General features: G+C 40.7%; 1 protein-coding gene across 3 annotated transcripts in view; it reads left to right on the forward strand.

The window, feature by feature from the left end:
• The first annotated feature begins 1,043 nt into the window (after positions 1 to 1,043).
• LOC135208462 (mothers against decapentaplegic homolog 6-like) overlaps positions 1,044 to 18,545 on the forward strand; it is a 169,151-nt gene continuing 151,649 nt past the window's right edge. For all 3 annotated transcript variants that reach the window (XM_064240662.1, XM_064240663.1, XM_064240664.1), the window contains exon 1: positions 1,044 to 2,364. In XM_064240662.1, the coding sequence (XP_064096732.1) occupies positions 1,812 to 2,364 (553 nt within the window). In that variant the 5' untranslated portion in view covers positions 1,044 to 1,811. The remainder of the gene's footprint in view (positions 2,365 to 18,545) is intronic.

Below are 18,545 nucleotides of genomic sequence, written 5' to 3' on the forward strand. Positions count from 1 at the left end.
CACAGGGCTTAGGAAACACGTCGTTTTTTCTTTAGACCGATGCTCCGAAACCTCCAACATCGCCAGACATGACGGAGTCTCTCGTCAGATCGCCTCTTTTTTTCGGCTTCAATTCAACTGTAAAACAACGGCATGATGTTCACCTAGACTGCTATTTACATCGACATTTGCCTCCAATGACAGTCTGTTACCGGAGTGGAAATATATTGCCATGAAAATATGGAGCGCAAACGAAGAATTCTTGCGATAAAATTGTGGCCTGGCAGAAAGAACAATGAAGCGAAATTGTGGAAAATTACGCTGTAGGAAAGATAGTTTTCTCTTTTTTTCCTGACGCGGGTGGTCTGAAAGCAGCGGGTGGTATTCGAAATTGCCTTATAACCAGAACATACATTATTCTAGAGGTAGTCAGACCAGTGATTTCATTGCTATATTAAACCAAGACTGCTAATGAATAAGTGCAAAGAGAGAGGCATGAAGTGACAAAATTACTGAATTAATAGAGAGAGAGAGAGAGAGAAGAGAGTTTATGTTGAAGAGTACTCTTCCTTGCCCTGAACTTGAGTATCAGGGGAGGGGGTGGTAAGCGGGACCCGAGTAGTAGTGGTAGTGGAAGAACACATGAGAGCGGCACTTTAAAAGAAGCAATGATGTCAATAAACAACCTCCTCTCTCTAGGGCTCAACACTTGATAAGATGATTATCTTCACTCGTCAATCTGTGACCCCATGACCTCGTGTGATGTTTGTAACCACACCCACCTAAATAACGTGACCCAACTCGACCACCGTGACGTAAAAATAATGCATACCCATCGCGTGATCTGGCAACGGAACGCTAGGGTAAAAGTTGCCGGTGCGTAATTTGTATGCGTTCGTTAGCGAAACGAAGAAGTTTATCAAATGTTGTTCAGAAGACACTATACGTGTTTCTTTACGGTGTAAAGAATGGTGTATGGTTTGTCACGGAGAAATAACGCTGTAGAAAAAGGTTGTATTGAACTCGGTGGCGAGAAGTGGAGAGTGTTGTGTGGCGAGCAAGGGCCAACCATCATAGTCAGTCGAGCACCACACCTGAGACTGTACACACACAATTCATACCTGGTCCCGTGTGTACCTGCGTGCGTTAACGGTGCATTGCAACACGTATTCCCTGCATGTGTGTTTGTGGAAGGTTGTCTTCTTTTTTTTATTCATGAAGGGTTTAGTATGGGTATCAGTGAATGTTTATCCGAGGGCGGTTTAAAAGTGTGTGCATAACAAACCACTTGACCATAAAAAGCGGCTGTAAAGTGTCTTGTGATCTACTGCTGTTCCTCCTTAACACTTGTCAGGAAGAGAAAAGTAGCGTAGCAGAGGAACCGTCGAGTGTATCTATCGGCCGAGTGTTTTTGGTGTTGTTTGTGGTGTCGCTAGTAGGTGCGGGCGGAGGCCCCATGCGGTGCCAGCCCCCTTGGTGGAGCTGTGGCGGCTTCTGCCATCATCTCCTCCAGCGCCTTCGTCACTTCGGCCAAGACCGAACCTTCGAGGACCACCACCACGACGGAGGCGAGTTCGTCTTCGGCCAAGCCCCCCATCTGGAGTGACAGCAGCTGTTGTAGTAATAGCAGCAGTAGCAACAGCTACCAAGGAGATCGTGGTGGTGGTGGTGGTGGTGGTGGGAGGAGGAGGAGAGGGCGAAGTCATATTAAGCAAGAAGTCAAGAAAGAGGGAGAGGTTGGGTGGTGTGGGTGGGCGGGTCTCGGGCTGGGCGGGGCGGCCTCCAGCTCGCCCTCTTCCAAGATATGCCCGGACAGCGCCGTGCCCTGCTTCATGTTCATGTTTCGTTCCAGGAAGAGCAACCTGGTGAAGCGAGCTTGGAAGGCGCGCAAGATAGGCCTAGCCCTCGCCAACGACCAACAACAGCTGCAGCGCCAGGCGGAGCAGCAGCTGAAAGCGCCTGCCATGCAGCTGCTCCGCCGTCTGACCGAGTCCCAATTGGAATTGCTGGTGGCTGCCTTGGAATCGGGGGGCGCAGAGCCCGGTGAGTGTGTCCTCGTCCCTCGCAACGGGGAATCGGAAGGTGGGGGCGGGGGAGGGGGAGGAAGGGGCGTGGATGGCAGTGCTAACAACCATCACAGCAACGGCGAGGTTCTGGCACCCGTGCCACCTCCTCCTCCGCCACCACACCTGTTGATGATGTGGTTGTGGCGATGGCCAGACTTATTCCATCAACACCAGCTCTCCTCCCACCACCAATTCGGCTCCTATCAACCGGAGCCTCCTACCGCCGCCCTCATCCAGAGCCTTCCTTGCTGCGCCGCCCGTAACGATCACGTGTATGTGTGTGCCAACCCCTACCATTGGGCCAGACTACTCTTAACAGGTAAGGAAATTCCTGATTCCTAAGGTCTTGTTGTCTGCCGTATCCATTCACCTTGTCTTGAGAAATATTTTAGGCCTACGGCTGTTGCCCATGCCTGTATTTATTCTTGGTGTGTATTCATTTAATTTCCATAATATTATGTAAAAAAACTTTAAAATTTTACTTAACTCTCTCTCTCTCTCTCTCTCTCATCTCTCCTTCTCCGTCTCATCTCTCTCTAAACATCTCGTCTCTCTCTCTCTCTCTCTCTCTCTCTCTCTCTCTCTCTCTCTCTCTCTCTCATTAAACTGCAGCAAGCAGGACGAAAACATGTTTCGATTGATTTTTTTAAAACCCCCTTCATTGCTATGAATTTAACCTAACCCGAAAGGAAACGTGCATTGGAATGCCGATGAGGTATGGTAACAAATTACAGATGTTCAGAATTGAAGTGCGGATTCAGTCCTACCAAAGGGGATAGTAATTAATTGAACCGGCATATAATATCTCTCTCCTTCTCTCTCTTTCTGACTTCTTTCCTTCACCCAAGTAATCTCTCTTACGGCACGTGCCACTCATCTACCAAATCGCTTAGGATTTATGCTCGTAATTCAAATTCATACCTCTCGGTCCTGACTTCCGTTGCCTTTTGTTCATTTGGATTGGCGTTCTTGTATTTAAGGGCATTGAATTATAATGTACGAGAGATAAAGAGGGGAGGGAATAGGCTACAATACATGTATGGTAAATGCTCTCTGTAATTTACTGTTGTTATCACCAGAGAAATATTTTGATTCTTTTTATTTCTATCCCAAACCACCCGCGTGTCAGTTTTGCCAATGCATTAGGCCTTCCCTTTAGTCCCTGCAAAATTCAACAAACTAGGCCCATGGGTTTCCAGGAAAAGTTAGTTTATACAGAAATCTCAAATTCAACCATTGTTTGAGAAGGAATACAGCCTAATTTAACCCAGGAGACTTGGTCGTACCTGTTTTCAGGGGCAATCCCCCCTACCCAACTGACACTTAGTGTCGTAAATCATGACATCCTAGTTATTTTAATTCATAAATTCTAAAATCCGACACAGCAATAATTTGCAAAGATAATGACGTAAGAGAAACTTTGTTTAAATTCCTATTCATTTACAGATAGAATAAACATTCGCGTTGTGTACTAAAGAAATTTATCCAAATTATTAACAGTTGAACAATGAAGCACTGCAAATTAGCGATTTTGTCTTAACAGCTTTATGGTCTTATGTTGTATGGTAAGCACATATTTATCAACTTTTGATTATATGCAGCACATCGAAGTTCTAAAGTTATATTATTTTAGCAAAATAAATGCTATTTTAAAAACTGCATTTTTGCAGCGCTCCTCACGCCCCTTTGTACACTGGAAATTCACCTGTTGCATGTAGCGTTCCGCGCGGGGTTTCGTACGACACTCCTTTCTCAACTAGCTAACTAAGCCGCACGTTTGGACTCTTCAGTATCGTTTTCACGGAAAGCTTATCAAAGTCTGAATGATGAATCGATTGTATGTGGATTTGGCGTCAGTAGTTGCATTTCCCCCAAGTAAAGTTAGCCTCCGAATTTAAGAAACTGGATCACTTTGTTTACCGTGCTGGGTTGTCCTTGCCATAGGTCTGCTTAAAATTATAATACAAATTGATTTTCTGTTAGAGGACTTTTTCGTTTTCAGTTACAAGAAGCTACGTCTACAGTTCATTGTTGTTTATTTGTGTGTTGTACTTTAATATTGTGTCGAGCAGCATATTACGGAAGAATATTTTTACCAGTACTATACTTCCTAAACGGACCAACTTGATTGTCAGAAGCCCTACCCCCATTTTTTCTTCTGTCAACGATAAGTAACGTCCTTTTGTAAATATCACAGAACGGTATTTCCATAGGCTTCCAAAATCAAACCCGTGGCTCTTAAGGAATTGCCAGATTATCAAGGATTTCTTGTTTGAACTCAGGAATGCACTTCAGAGGACTTGCTGTATTTAGATTTTTAGTACGTATGCAAGTAGCCCAATGATGTGATATTGGATGAACATCCTACCGTTAATCGAAAGAGCGGATGCTAGTACGTGTGCGAGAGAGAAGACCATTCCCAGCACATTTTATGGTTGAGTAGAGGAACAATTTTATTTATGTAGGTGTAAAACAAATTAATATATGCTGCTTATGAATTATTATGAACTGAATTGCATCAAATAACTTAATAATTTATAGTGAGTGAAGAATGTCCATATATTTTGCCCCGATGTTGCCAAACAGTCATGATATAATTAGTGATGGAAATTGTAAAGGATTGTATGGAAGCTCTTCGTTTATATTTATTTAATAGCCCTTCTGAACCATTAAGAAAATATTTTTTCTCACAAATGGCCAGAAGGGATCATTGGGAAAATATTGTAGGCCACATTTCCCTTTTCGTCCCGTAGTACGACGTCTAGCTTTTGACCTAAAGCTTTCAAATATGTAGAAAATTTGAATTGTGCGTGTGTGTGTGTGTGGAGAGAAAGTGAATACTCTTGGATTACTTCCATCCGATCCGAACGAGATAGGCCATTGCCTCGCCCATGCTCACTAGCTCATTACTACACTGCTATTCTTCTCTTGATCCCCCGACTGCGACCTGCAACGGTTGACAATCAACCAGGTCAGTCAGGGCATAGATTTAGCCAGCCTTATACTGGCACGGGCCCTTGCGTTACAGCAGCCCGTAAAAAAGTCAGCCAAGGCGCATTGTATGACTTGAAGATACTTGACCATTTGTCCCATCTTCATTACACTTGGCGGGAGACGGGAGTCTGGGCCTGTTTCATGAGGTACCATTAGTCAGCTATGGTAGGGCACAGTCAAGACTGAGAAGGGCATAATGCTAACAGCTAAGAGCTGGAAGGTTACACAACGGATTCCAAAAACTTGGACTGTTACTTCAGTGCATTCTCAAGTAGCCTAACAACATACGGTGCCTCAGAAAGATATTACGACGACGACTTGTTAAACGTACTAGAAATAAAAAGTAAAGAGAAACAAAAGGGTGGTTAGCTGTTGTTACTCTGTGTGGCCTTAATTGCACACTAATAGCCCATAGATACGTTTTAGACCTAATTTCAGATATTTTGGTTATTTTCCGCCACCATTCAGATTTTCCACCAGTATAAAAACGGCCATTATATTTAGGCCAGCCTTACGAAGACTCAAGTTGCTATGGCCAGGGTTCGTTCTTGATCTACATCCTAGCTGTAAATTGCTACCAATTTTTGCCGTGTTCATGAAAAGGCTTCCGCAAAGACAAATTACCATAAGACTGACTCTTAAATGGAGTATATATAATTGTTGATGATTGTAGGTGATACGTTAATAATAGTGGGTACTGAAGAGAGTCTGTAGTAAATAGTGATAAATTTAACTTTTTATAAAGATGATGTAGTGTGAATATGTTTGTATAAAACAACGTTGAAGAAATAAAATGATCAAAAGCGAGGTTTTGAGGGTAAGTGTGAGCGGAGAAATAGAGCAATGAATGTTAGGTGGTTGGTAGAAAGACGGACGCGGATTATTCTTACAGGCTAGGCAAGATAATATTGAACGGGACAGGGGGCTATTGAATGGGACAGTCTTGAAAGTATATTCGCGGTTTATTTATGATTTAGCACTTATAATAAAATAATATGTCAGTGCTCAACTACATACATACAAACACACACACGCACACACACATATAATATAATTATATATATACTATATATATATATAAATTATAATATATCTATATATATATATTATATATATATAATATATATATAGTATATATTTATATATATATATATATTATGTTTGAATGTCTAGTTCTGCAGACTGTAAAATGTGTAATTAGGAGAACCCTATTTATTTCAACCAAAAGGGTATTTTTATTGCGCTAACTAATAGTGTAACGGGATATAATGACTGCTGTACTGTTGCACTCTCTTTGTACCTAAATGGCGGGAGTTAATTATAGGTTTACCAATACTTCTAATTACAATGTGAATCATCCGATTATCCCATCACTACTGGCCGTTTCTGTCAGTGATGCTTTATGTATATAGTATATATTATATTATATTTGATTATAGATATGTATACATACAGTATATATTATGATATATATGTATATATTGGATATATAGATATATAAGTTATATTATGTATAATATATTATATGTATATACATATATATATATATATATATATATATATATATATAATATATATATCTAATCTATATATATATATATACAAAACTATAAATATATTATATAAAGGGGTTAAAAAAACTACTTCCCTGTTGAAGGGTTGTTACCAGAGAAATACAATACGGTCACTATCACTTTCATATTTGAACTTGAATCTTTGATAGACCCAATATTGAATTATCAGGTGCTTGACAAGGTTTTACATAGGTTCACTGGCAGTGCGTCTAACCCCACATTCGTCATTCGCTTGCTATCTTGCCTGCAGTCCTGCTCTTCTGGGATATTAAGGCCGTTCATTTCCAGTGCCTCTTTGACTTGACCCAATGCAGCTCTTTCCAAGTCTTCTGATCCTTTTGCCTAAAAGGCTAACATCTTCCCGTAGGAAGGAAGTGCCGCCAGTGCACTGTAAACATTACTTAATATTCTTTGCAGTACCCCTTCGGCCCCACGCTGCAACCCCTTTCATTCAGTTTCCTGTAACTCTGTTCATATTCTCTTTCTTCCTCCTTACTTTCCACACGCTCCTAACAATTGTTTGATGGTGCAACTGCGAGGTTTTCTGCCTGTCACACCTTTCAAACTTTTTTTTTTTTTTTTTTTTTACTGCCAATTTCCGTTTCAGCGCTGAATGACCTCATAGGTCCCACCGCTTGATCTTTGGCCCAAATTCTGATCTGTTCTCCGTTCCTTTCGTTCCGTTATGTCCAAATGTCCAACCCATCTTGAAACACCGGTCTATGCTCTTATTTAAAAACTGAAGTGTCCTTGTAGTTCTTGCTTCTTAAGTGAGAGAGCCTAGTTCGATTTCTGAGTCATGTCAAACGTTTTAAGCTTGTTATGGCAGTGAGAGACCGTTGATTTCAGAGGTGATTTAGGTAACTGGTGATCAGTCGACTTTGATAGGTCGCAGTCGAGGTGCGGAAGAAAATTAACCGAGGGAGATATATATGTAGATTACGGTATGTACCCATCAGATGCATTACGCCTTATAAGCCCCATAGTCTACATTTGCATTTAAATCTAGAGATTATAACAACAACCCATTCTTTTTGCGGACCTAATCGGGCACAGATTCAGTCTTCCTAAGCAATTTTACATTTCCGCATTCAATCTTTATTCTTTAGCCCATCGTCAGTCAGACTGTTGCCACAATAGCTAACCCCTCCCCCATTTGCTTGCTTGCTGCTTAATTGGTGTGTGTGAGAGAGAGAGAGAGAGAGAGAGAGAGAGTTTCAAGTAAGCATATATATTAATGCGTGTGTGTGTATGAATTTTGCAAGAGTCACACTAACGTTGTTTTTGTTATATCTCCAATTTTCGTATTTTATATACCCAAGCATTGTATATACCATTTATTGCGACATACAGTCCGGCGCATTTACTTTTGAATGACATGCCATGTCCCAGCAGAACCTGGTCCGTTAGATAAATATCATGTCTAGCCGTAGGCTAAGTTCCAGTTTTGCGAAAGTACCCACCTTCTAGATATTTTATACATATGAAGGATCACAAATGTCCACGTGTAATTTTCACTAAATATTGAACATTCATTTAGTCTCTTCAAGTAAATAACTGATTGTGTGCCCGAGGTACTTTAATGATTGAATTCAACACCCTCAGACAAAATTTCCCATTAGGTGTATGTGGTAGGTCGAGAAACGGACGAAATCTTGTGCAGAAGAGGATAGACCAATGAGTGTGATAGGTATCTAGGGAGTTAATATATCGCCATAGTCAATGAATAAAGTCAGTACTTAGTAAACTGTAACTATAAGCTTTGTTGTTCACCGTAACTGGCTCCAGGAGATATTCATTTTGGATTATGATTTGCTAGTCAGAATTCTCTAGTCCAGTAACATAGACCGGTGTGGAATGAAGATTACAGTTCCAATGGCCTTGCGTAGCCGTTCTGTTCTCTGGCCTCTTTGTAAATAGAAACATTTGCTTTGTGTGAAGACCAAATCTGATGGGCTTGACGCTCGCTCGCTTTTATGTGTATTCCAACAGCAAGTTAAACTTACGAAACCCGATCGTTTCAGACCTGAACAATATGTTCCTGATGCAAACACAATAGCTACTCGGTAGGTGGGTGGTCGTGGTGCCACCTTCCTCCAGATAGGTAGGATGAGGAGTGGTGGAGAAGTGAGTTGGAGGAAGGGAGAGGGGGAGTTCTGATAGGAGTTGAGGGTGGTCGAGAAGGGAAGGGAGGGGGACGACTGGGTTGCTCTTATCGGCTGTGTCCATCTTCTGTCGGGTTACCCGACAGTCTGTTGCCGTTCCTTCTCCTCATATTAGGTCGGCCTTAAGCTCTGAGCATGAGATGCTTCAGGCACATTATGCCTAACGAGGGGTTACATCGAGGGTGGGGTTGAAGGTCCCGCGGGAGGGTATTTTCGGGGAGGGGTGTAGGATAAGGAAGACGTAGTTTTGGTTGCGAGAGGTTAGCGATAGCCTCCGACTCCTAATTATTCCAACATTTTAATCAGTTAAATACTTTTATTATTTTAAAAGAGAGAAGTCAGGTGTTGAATCAGGAGGGCAAAGAAACGGGTGTAAACAAAGGAAAAAACATAGTGACGAATTGCGTATGGTTTTACACAACCTGTAACTTGCCTCACCAACTTGGGACGAAGATGCGAAGGGAGGAGAGATTTCGCCATCCGTCAAAAGGGTAAAGTTTGGAGAGAAGGCGGTTTTATTTTACAATGAATCATCATTACTTGTAATTTGTGAACACGTACTTCTGTCCCTTGTCAAGTGCTATTATCTCTCTGTCTCTCTCTTGAAGGATAGGCTAATTATCTCCAAAATCAACACGACTTTCCAAAGAAAATTTACCTAGCTCAGCCGATCGATCAATCCAACTGAAGTGATGATCAGAATTCCAGAATCAAACCGCAAATTTGATACCGTCTCCCGACTGCACCAGAACTTCGATAGAGTTGATTCATAGCATGCAAGAACCCCATGGAGAAGAGGGTAAACCCGAACTTGGCTCATAGAAGCCTGGTTGCCCGAGTTTCTTTCAGATCGGAAACTAAATATCATGCGATGTTGCATTATTCAGACACCAGGCGGCAATCCGTGATCATCAACTTGATAAATGGCAGATAGTGGCTTGTTAGGCTTGCTAATGTGTCGGCCACAAAATATAGAAATATATATATGTTTATTAATTATATATTAATTATTATAATATATTATTAATATATTTTAATAATATAATATAATATAATATGATATATATATTATAGTAATATATATATTTAATTATCTATATATATATATATATATAGATATATTATATATATATATATATATATATATATATAATATATATATATAATCATTGTAACTCGTGATTCATTTATCACATAGCCACAGGTGAAAAAATAAGAGTCTGGGTGTAGGTCCTGACTGGTTTCGACTTTATTCCAAGCCATTGACTAAGGACTGATACATAGTAGTATATTAGAAGTCACAGGTATATATACTACAGAGACAGTACTGACGAACATACACAACCGTTCGAGACTGCAGATCCCCGAGGGGCTAGTACTAAACGCGGCATCCCGAGGAAATGAGGAAATTCCGCCATGTTTAGTATAACACCTCGGAGTAGGTGACGCGTAGATAGTTAACAAGCCTATGGAGCACCAAACGGTCTTTATTAGATACATATTTGAAAACTGTTTGAGGTCTTGATCAGAGTTGAAATGTAGTTTTGAGATAGTCAGCAGTTGAAGATATTGAGAGCAGTATCTGAAAATCTATAATGGCCGGCATACCAAGTGGGTGATATCTATCTGATAGTCGTTGGGTGATATTTGTCTGCCGAGTCGTTTGTGACTGTTGAACAATATTGTTTCCCCGTCCTACGAGCCGCTGTCAAGTAGAACGAATGTTGGTAGGGCTACATGCACCTTTTCACAAATATAGAGAGCGAAAAGAAACGGTCTTGTACTTTTTTTTATTGTTGTTGGATAAAAAAAAAAAAGCTTCGACACTACTCTTAAGTAACATTCAACGAAGTTATGAACACCACAAAATATTGCACATTAAGAATTTTCGGGAAGGCATCATCCATTTCAACCCCGACACATGCGCCTTTGTTTCACTTCATCCTAAAACAAGAGGTTAAACGTTCTCTTATCCGAGGCCCATCCAGTGCTGTATCATAATTCAGCCGTGGAGGCTCGTGTTTCGCTGTTCGCAATCACGGCTTTCAACCCTCGATGAATATCATGCATCGCTAACCAGCTAGTACATGAATTTTAAAAACTTTGACAGACCTTTGGATCTCATTCTAGATAAGCCAAAATACTCCACCCTGTCATGTCATTTCTGCAATCCCATTTCAGGTCTGAATTCAAATTCGATCTGGCACAATGTATTCCATTCCTAAGTCAGGTATGACATCATCGCTTTAAGTAACCAGTTCAAATGATGAGCCCCATACACCTGAGGGAGCTTCTCGACGCGATAGATAATCTTCCACCCATGGAAGGCTGGAACCGTTGTTTAGGAATTCTACAGGTATTACTCCTTTTTTTTTTGACCAGGTTGTTTGGGATGAAGCTGTGAATTGGTTATTGGTTGGTAATGGAAATGGTTGCGGTCGCATACTTGGTGTTCATATATTAAGGTATACTAGGCGATGACAAAATTTAAGAAATGCGATAATTAGGCAACTTGAGCAGATCTCTCAACTTCTGCCAGGCTCTTGGCATACAGAAATGAATAGATGCCCGGTGTTTGAACAGTGCCCCAACCGACCTTGATTCGCCTGGAAAATAGTAATGAAGACAGAACAGTCACTTTAAAAGAACTAAAGAGCGGAAATTGATACCTCGAAGTTCTTCGAGTGATAATGCAACTGTTATTTTCAGTAATGCAACATTACAAGTAAAAGGAAAACAAAATTACCAGTTCTGAATTATACAAGCGCAGAGATTAGGAGGTAAATATGATTAGTCTCCCTGATCAAAGAGAAGTGTGAATGCACTGGTAAGGATTATTTGCATGGCATAACGGTAGTAGCGTAAGGCACAATTTTGTTTACATATAATTTAAAAACGTCGTTACCATCATGACAGTTGATGTGTGTCCTTTGTGTAAGTTGCCTCATTTTTATGGATAAAGCTCTGGCGAGTGGTACAAAATCATTATTTCGCCCGTAGACACCGCTTACTGGCTTTCGTCTGTAGCAACCGTGGGTTTCAGTTTGCAAATATTACCGCTCACTCACCGGCTTTGTCTTGGCGTTCGTAAGAAAACCTCAAGGGGCTTTGAAAAAAAAAACCGTTGTTCCGTGAACGATTAGCGTGTTTTTGTCAAGAATAATTTCGGCTCTAAGATAGCTAATCAGATTAGAAAGCAAAGAATGGTGCCAAGATCAGTGGGAAAAAGTGACTCATGACAGGATACAAAACAGAGAGAGCAGGTGGTGATCATGAAAGATATTCGTGAACTGGAAGACTTGCATGGCACGAGAATAGAGGGGGAATGAATCCCTGGTTTGTAGGGCGCCGTCAATGGAAATTGTCTAGCGCATGGTTTGTGAATAGCCATTACTTAAATTAATTGAAGGAAAAGTTTGGACAGTTTCACCCTTTTCACATGGGATTAAATCTTATCTCTATTGTTGCAAGTTCCCCCGGGATTAAATCTTATCTCTATTGTTGCAAGTTCCCCCAAAATTGTCCAGACACCGGGCACTGGGCACTGTTGTCAGTAATGTTTAGTTGCTAGTAGGACCACTGCGTTTGAACTCGTTCAAGCTCACTGCTATCAAATGAAGCCGGTACGTAATTTTATACGAACGTGTTCATGTAGCACTCAGTTTCCTGCGTGTGCTGTGTATCTGCCTTTTTACAGGGGTAACTTAATCTCCCGGGGAAGTGCATCCGATATCGTCTTCCGTTTCAAGAAACGTCATTTGGCCCGAAGCCACTGATAGACAAGGTACTGTGTCTTTTCACCCTCGGATTTACATAAGCGGTTAGATACAGGTGTATGTTATGTAATGTGAGATATAAAGTATTTTTGTGCCGTGCCACGGACGGAGATCGTTGCCCGATTCGCCGTATACACACACACACAATATATATATATATATATATATTATATATATATATATCTATATAGATATATTATATATATATATATTCGAGAAAGTGGCTACATGAGAGGTTTCCTTTTCTTGGATTTCCTCTCTCTCTCTCTCTCTCTCTCTCTCTCTCTCTCGTCTCTCTCTCTCTCTCTCTCTTCTCATCTCTCTCTCTCTCTCAATGCGAAAGACGTTTTGATAACTATTGAATTTTAAGCAATGTATTTGTTTGGTTTTATTTAAGCGCTCACAACCAGCTTCAGCACAATTGCCAATGACAATTAATGCAAATGAAGTAACTAGGCCATGATTCGATTCTTGACCGGCGCAAAAATACTTCATTAGTCATGATTCCATATATGTGTAAATTAAATTAATACGAAGGTATTACGAATTCCCCACTATACGGTATTTTAGCTTAATATATGTAAATGGGAATCAAACACGTGTATAAGTGACAAATTAAAATGTACTTCGCGCGCGCGCGCACGCACACACACACACACACACACACACACACACACACATATATATATATATATATATATATCTATATATATATATATGGTGGATATATGGGGTAATCATCCACAATGATGTAAAATCCTAATGTTATATCAAATATATATTTCTCTCTACAGTAAATTAAAGCTTTCGACCATCAGCTGTGGTCTTCACTAAAATGTGGTATATCGTCAGTTCTTTAAACGATATACCACATTTTGGTGAACAAGACAGCCGATGGTCGAAAGCTGTAATTTACTGTAGAGAGAAATACATATTTTATACAGCTACGTAAGGATTTTACACCATTCTGGATTATATATATATATATATATATATATATATATATATATATATAGATATATATATATATATATATATATATATATATATATATATTATTATATATATAATATATATATATGTATATATGTATGTCTGTATGTATACATATTACATAGTGTGCGCGTGTGCCTTAGCAACAGTTCATATTGCACAAGATGCCGTTCCTAAATAATCGGCCATTGGAGTGGATAGCAACCTGTTGCCGCACTAACAGGTAAGGGACCCTTCCCTCTCCTACCCTCCCCCGGCCTTTTTTGCGTTGTATGGTGAATGTGAATGCCTTCATTTTTTTTTTCATTTTAATGAATGGATCAATACATTTTGTATAGGTATTCTATCAATAGCAATGTTTATCATATCGGCTTTTCGGTTGCGACTTTTTTCGTCGTTTTTAGCTCTTGTGAAAGTGTGATGACGTCAGACGAGGCTCATGATTTATCGCGGTTCTGTATCAGTAGTGTGGAGAGACTCCTATAAGGTAGGAAGATCCAGTTGAGAGTCAAGACTTTTTTTTATTTTTTTTTTTATCAATCATTTCGGAAATGGGAAATTTGTAATTCTCCTCTCTCTCTCTCTCTCTCTCTCTCTCTCTCTCTCTCTCTCTCTCTCTCTCTCTCTCTCTCTCTCTCTCTCTCTCTTGAAATTCTCCCGTTACTGGTAAGGTTCTGAACTGAAGGCGCATATTAAATTCACCGTTCGTCATCGGACAGCGTTATGAAATACCCGTTTGGTCTGGATGCAGCCATTGGCTAGGTGTAAAATTATCCTTAGATGTAAAGAATTGTCCTTTACAGAGTCGTAGCGAGACGTATTGGTTTGGTATCTGTCTTCGGTGCGCACATTGTTTTATTATTTGCTTTAGCGTTACGATGGGTGTTTTATTATTTGTTTTCATTGTGCGATGCATGCATACCATTGACTTTCCAGTGTTGTGTGACCTTGGGTACAGTATGGTCTAGACATATTGGTTTACAAGCCAGTTTTGTCGAGGATTGCCTGATCGGCTTTGTACACTCAAAGGTCCGTTGCATGTTTTGTATGCTTGCGTCCAAAGGTGTCACTGGATGTAGTGAGCGCATTGTTACCCTTTTGATGCCTCCTTTCTTTGCTGTGTTTTGTCTGGAAGATAGGATAATTAGATTTTTGTGTTGATAAAAGAGGCAATCAGAGTCGCTTTTGAGTGCTGTGTGTGGGGCCTGACATTTTGGCTAGTAGTGGTACGCATCCATTTTCTACTATTTTGAACTTGGTGACCTTGTAGGAAACAGGTGGGCCAGGTGGGAGGGTTTAGGATGTAGGGGGACAGGGGTGAGGCCCAGCCACCCCAACACACTCTCACCCTCTTTCCTATGAAGGTGAGTCCCTCCCTTCCTCCTCTCTCTCTAATGTCTTCGCAATCTCCCCTGCCGGACCGTCGCAGCGTCTGAAATGAATGAAGGGCAGATTTCATAAGGTGTGGAATGTTGTTGTTGTTGTTGTTATCTCCCCTCAGTCCCGCAACCAGTTCTGGACGCCCCCCCCCCCCCCATCCCTCTGCAGTCGTTGGAAAATGAATCGAGAGGCGAAGTGCATGTAGGCAGTAGGTTCGTGCATCCTCACGCTTCCTCCCCTACCCATCGTTTATCCCCTCCCCCACCCTCCTCCTTCTCCCCCTCTTGAAGAATGAATGGAGAGGCGAACGCGAACTGCATTATGTGGGATGTTGCTCCCTCCCAGGTATCTTACTAGATCGCAAAGCCTTCAGTGTAGCATAATGGGGAGGCTATCAGAAGAGAGTGGATCGAGCCAGCCCCGTACCCTCTTGCCTTTTGTCTCAGGAGAATAGGGTTGCGCTTAATCACAGGTCTCTGTATAATTGTAGCTACCGCTGGAATGATTGCGTACGTAAAATGTAGATTTCTCGTTAAGATACTGGGTGTCTGTGCGAGATTGTGTAGATTTTTGTAAATGGTTAAGAGTGAAACCGAATGGGAATGAGCCCCCAAGGTTGGAACCGTGAACTTCGTTTTCTATATTTTACTTTTTTTATATTTGTTTTTTATTTCTTTTGAACAGCGAAGTTCGCTTTCGTTTTTAATGTTTTTTTTTTTTTATCGGGAAGTTTGCAATTCTCTATTTTAATGCTTATTTTTTTTTTTACTATTGTGTGATACTTTAATATACCGATTAATTTTGACTCCTAATTTTATTTTTGTCTTCATAGAATTTGAGGTTTTGTTAAATAAACTGATCCCCTTCCTCCTCCCTCTTTCTCTGGTCCATAAATTGCGATGGTAACGATTTGTTCAATTTAAGCTGGCCTTATGTCAGTACGCGCACTTCTGCTAGAGCAGCACATAAGGAAGGGAACCGCCTTTCCTTAACACCCAGTATGCCGCTTTTAATCAAGGGTAATATGTGCTCTAGGCTCTGTTCCGTACTTGATTATCAGTTTTTTTTTTTTTTTTTTCTGTTACCGTGGGGAGAGAGAAACGTGAGGTAAGAGTAGATGAGAATGGTTATCATATCTGAGAGAGAGAGAGAGAGAGAGAGAGAGAGAGAGAGAGAGAGAGAGAGAGAGAGAGAGAGTAGAGAGAGAGAGAGGAGAGAGAGAGCTTCGACGAGACAATCATCACGCCTTGAGCGGAAATTATCATCAGATAGGCTCTTCTTTCTCTAGAGCTGGAGCAAAAACATTGGCTGTAAAATGATTTGGAGATACTTTCCTAGATTGGGTTAATGGTTACACTGATACCTTACAATATTATTATCATCATTTTGCTAGAGCTGAAGGCCCAAGTTGACCGGACGTGTTGATAACGTATTAATATCAGCCTGAGGTAAGCTCTCAGACTTGATCGAACCAAAGAATTAATTTCAACCAAATTTGGCACGAAGTGTACATATTTGAGCATAGGGGATTCGAGTTCAAGTGTTTCTCCAGAACTGTAGGGCTAGATTTGACGAACTGATTTTTCAAGCCATGGTTCCGGGGTCAGGATAAGGCTGCTATAGGGATCCAAAGTTATATATATATTGGAATATGTAGGAAAAATACTCTTTCCAAGAATCCCCGGAGTGGGGGCTGTGGGTTAATGCCGTCATTGTACTCATGCGGTGCACTGTAGGCATTACTTCAGGTTCTTTGCAGCATCCCTTCGGCCCCAAGCTGCATCCATTTTCATTTCTTCCCTCTTACTATCCACCCTCTACTAACCATTGATTCATTGTGTAACTGCGAGATGTTCCTCCTGTTACACCTTTCAAACCTTTTGACGCTCAATTTCCTTTTCAGAGCTAAATGACCTCGTAGGCCTCAGCGCTTGAACTTTGGCTTAAAATCTATATTTTAGTTTGTTCTCTCCAAGAACAACAGGACTTCAATTTACAGTCTCTCGGTCGAATTATCAAGCCGTCAGTCTTAGGAACTTAGGATTGAAGTTTGGTAAAAACGAAGAAGTTGAAGTGGAGACAATGACCATTAAATAAGACTTTGAAGTAAATCACAGATTAAGGGATTTTTTAAAGGTCTTTTTCTCTGGGTAGGCTGATGCTGAGCAAAGCAAGAAGTGCACTTGCTTTTTGGGGGGACGAGGAAATATAAATAACTTTCAACTTCTTTGTATTTTATGTTTGAATTTAGTACACTTGAAGATTGTTGATTTGCGTCGGTTTGAAATCTCGATGAAGTTGATTGTATTTTGAAACTATTCAGATTAAACTTGTCAGCCATTCTTCTATTGTATATATATGAGTTTTCTGTATTATTACTGTGCTCTCTTGTTACGTGGGTGCATTTTTTCAAAATGAATTAGTAACACAGCTCGTAGGGTGTATTGGTAAGAGTGATTTTATTATTATAATATTCCTGATTGGTGGATATTATTCTTCCTTCAGGATCTGTAAGATCTTTTATGGTGGCCATTTCTGTTTTTACGGCGCTGTAACCTTAGCGACGTGATGAAGTATGAATTACTTGGTAGTCTTGTACTTATAAAAAAAAAAACCTGTACTAAATAATTGATGGGGACGTTTTATGGAGCACAGAACTTCGGCGATAGTGACAGTTGTGTTATTGGTGTGAAAAGCTGTGGCTTGATCTTGGTCGGTTAGAACAAAAACCCGGCTCCCACTCGAGAGGGTATGTTAGTAATTAGCCATGATGGGATGAGGTATTGCAACACAGCAGAAGAATAGAAAACTCGACAGAGCCGCTCTTCCGAGTGAGTACCTTGAAACGACTTTATTTTTAATCGGTAATTCAAATAAGACTTGGCCAAGAACTCTGTGTTTTGATTTAGTAACTTTTATTATGGAGATTGCTGTTGACGATGTACGATCTAGATAGAGATCACTATGTAAATTTAAATATCGCCATGAGAATGGCTTTTACGTCTTATTTGTTTGTGAAGGTTTACATTTTTTTCTCCAGTGACAGTTGGCAAACTCTTTCTGGGAACATAATGAGATGAGCAGAGCCGAGCAAAGCAAGGCGACCGAACGAACCTTCGTGTTTTAGATGGTTTTGTTGGTTGGTGGACGCTCGGGAGGAGTTGGGGGAGGGCGCGCGAAGGGGGTGGCGGCGCCTGTTGTCTACTGGGGGTTAGCGCTGGATAAGGAACTGAAAGGGAGGGAATAAATTTCTAACAATGTTGAGAACTGGTAGTGGTCGCTCCTGAATGTCTTTAGGCCTAGGATTACAAACATAAGGTAGGCCTAACGTAGCCAGTGCCTCTGGATGTCTGGTAGATAAACTTTTGAAAAGCGCTATCATTTCGAGATTTACTCTTTTAAGAGTTGGGAATGGTATCATGGAAGTAGGCATGTAAGGAAAACTGTCACCAAGGAGCGGTTGCCATACGATCACTTGGTGATTTTTTTATTTTTACCCAAAAATCAGTTAATCTATGAAATTGAAATCAGGCGTTGATGGGAAAAGCAGTCAGGTGGCGCATGTACTTTATAGTGACCATTCAAGAGAGAGAGAGAGAGAGAGAGAGAGAGAGAGAG

Source organism: Macrobrachium nipponense, chromosome 35 (assembly GCF_015104395.2).
Source record: "Macrobrachium nipponense isolate FS-2020 chromosome 35, ASM1510439v2, whole genome shotgun sequence".
Classification (NCBI taxonomy): domain Eukaryota; kingdom Metazoa; phylum Arthropoda; class Malacostraca; order Decapoda; family Palaemonidae; genus Macrobrachium; species Macrobrachium nipponense.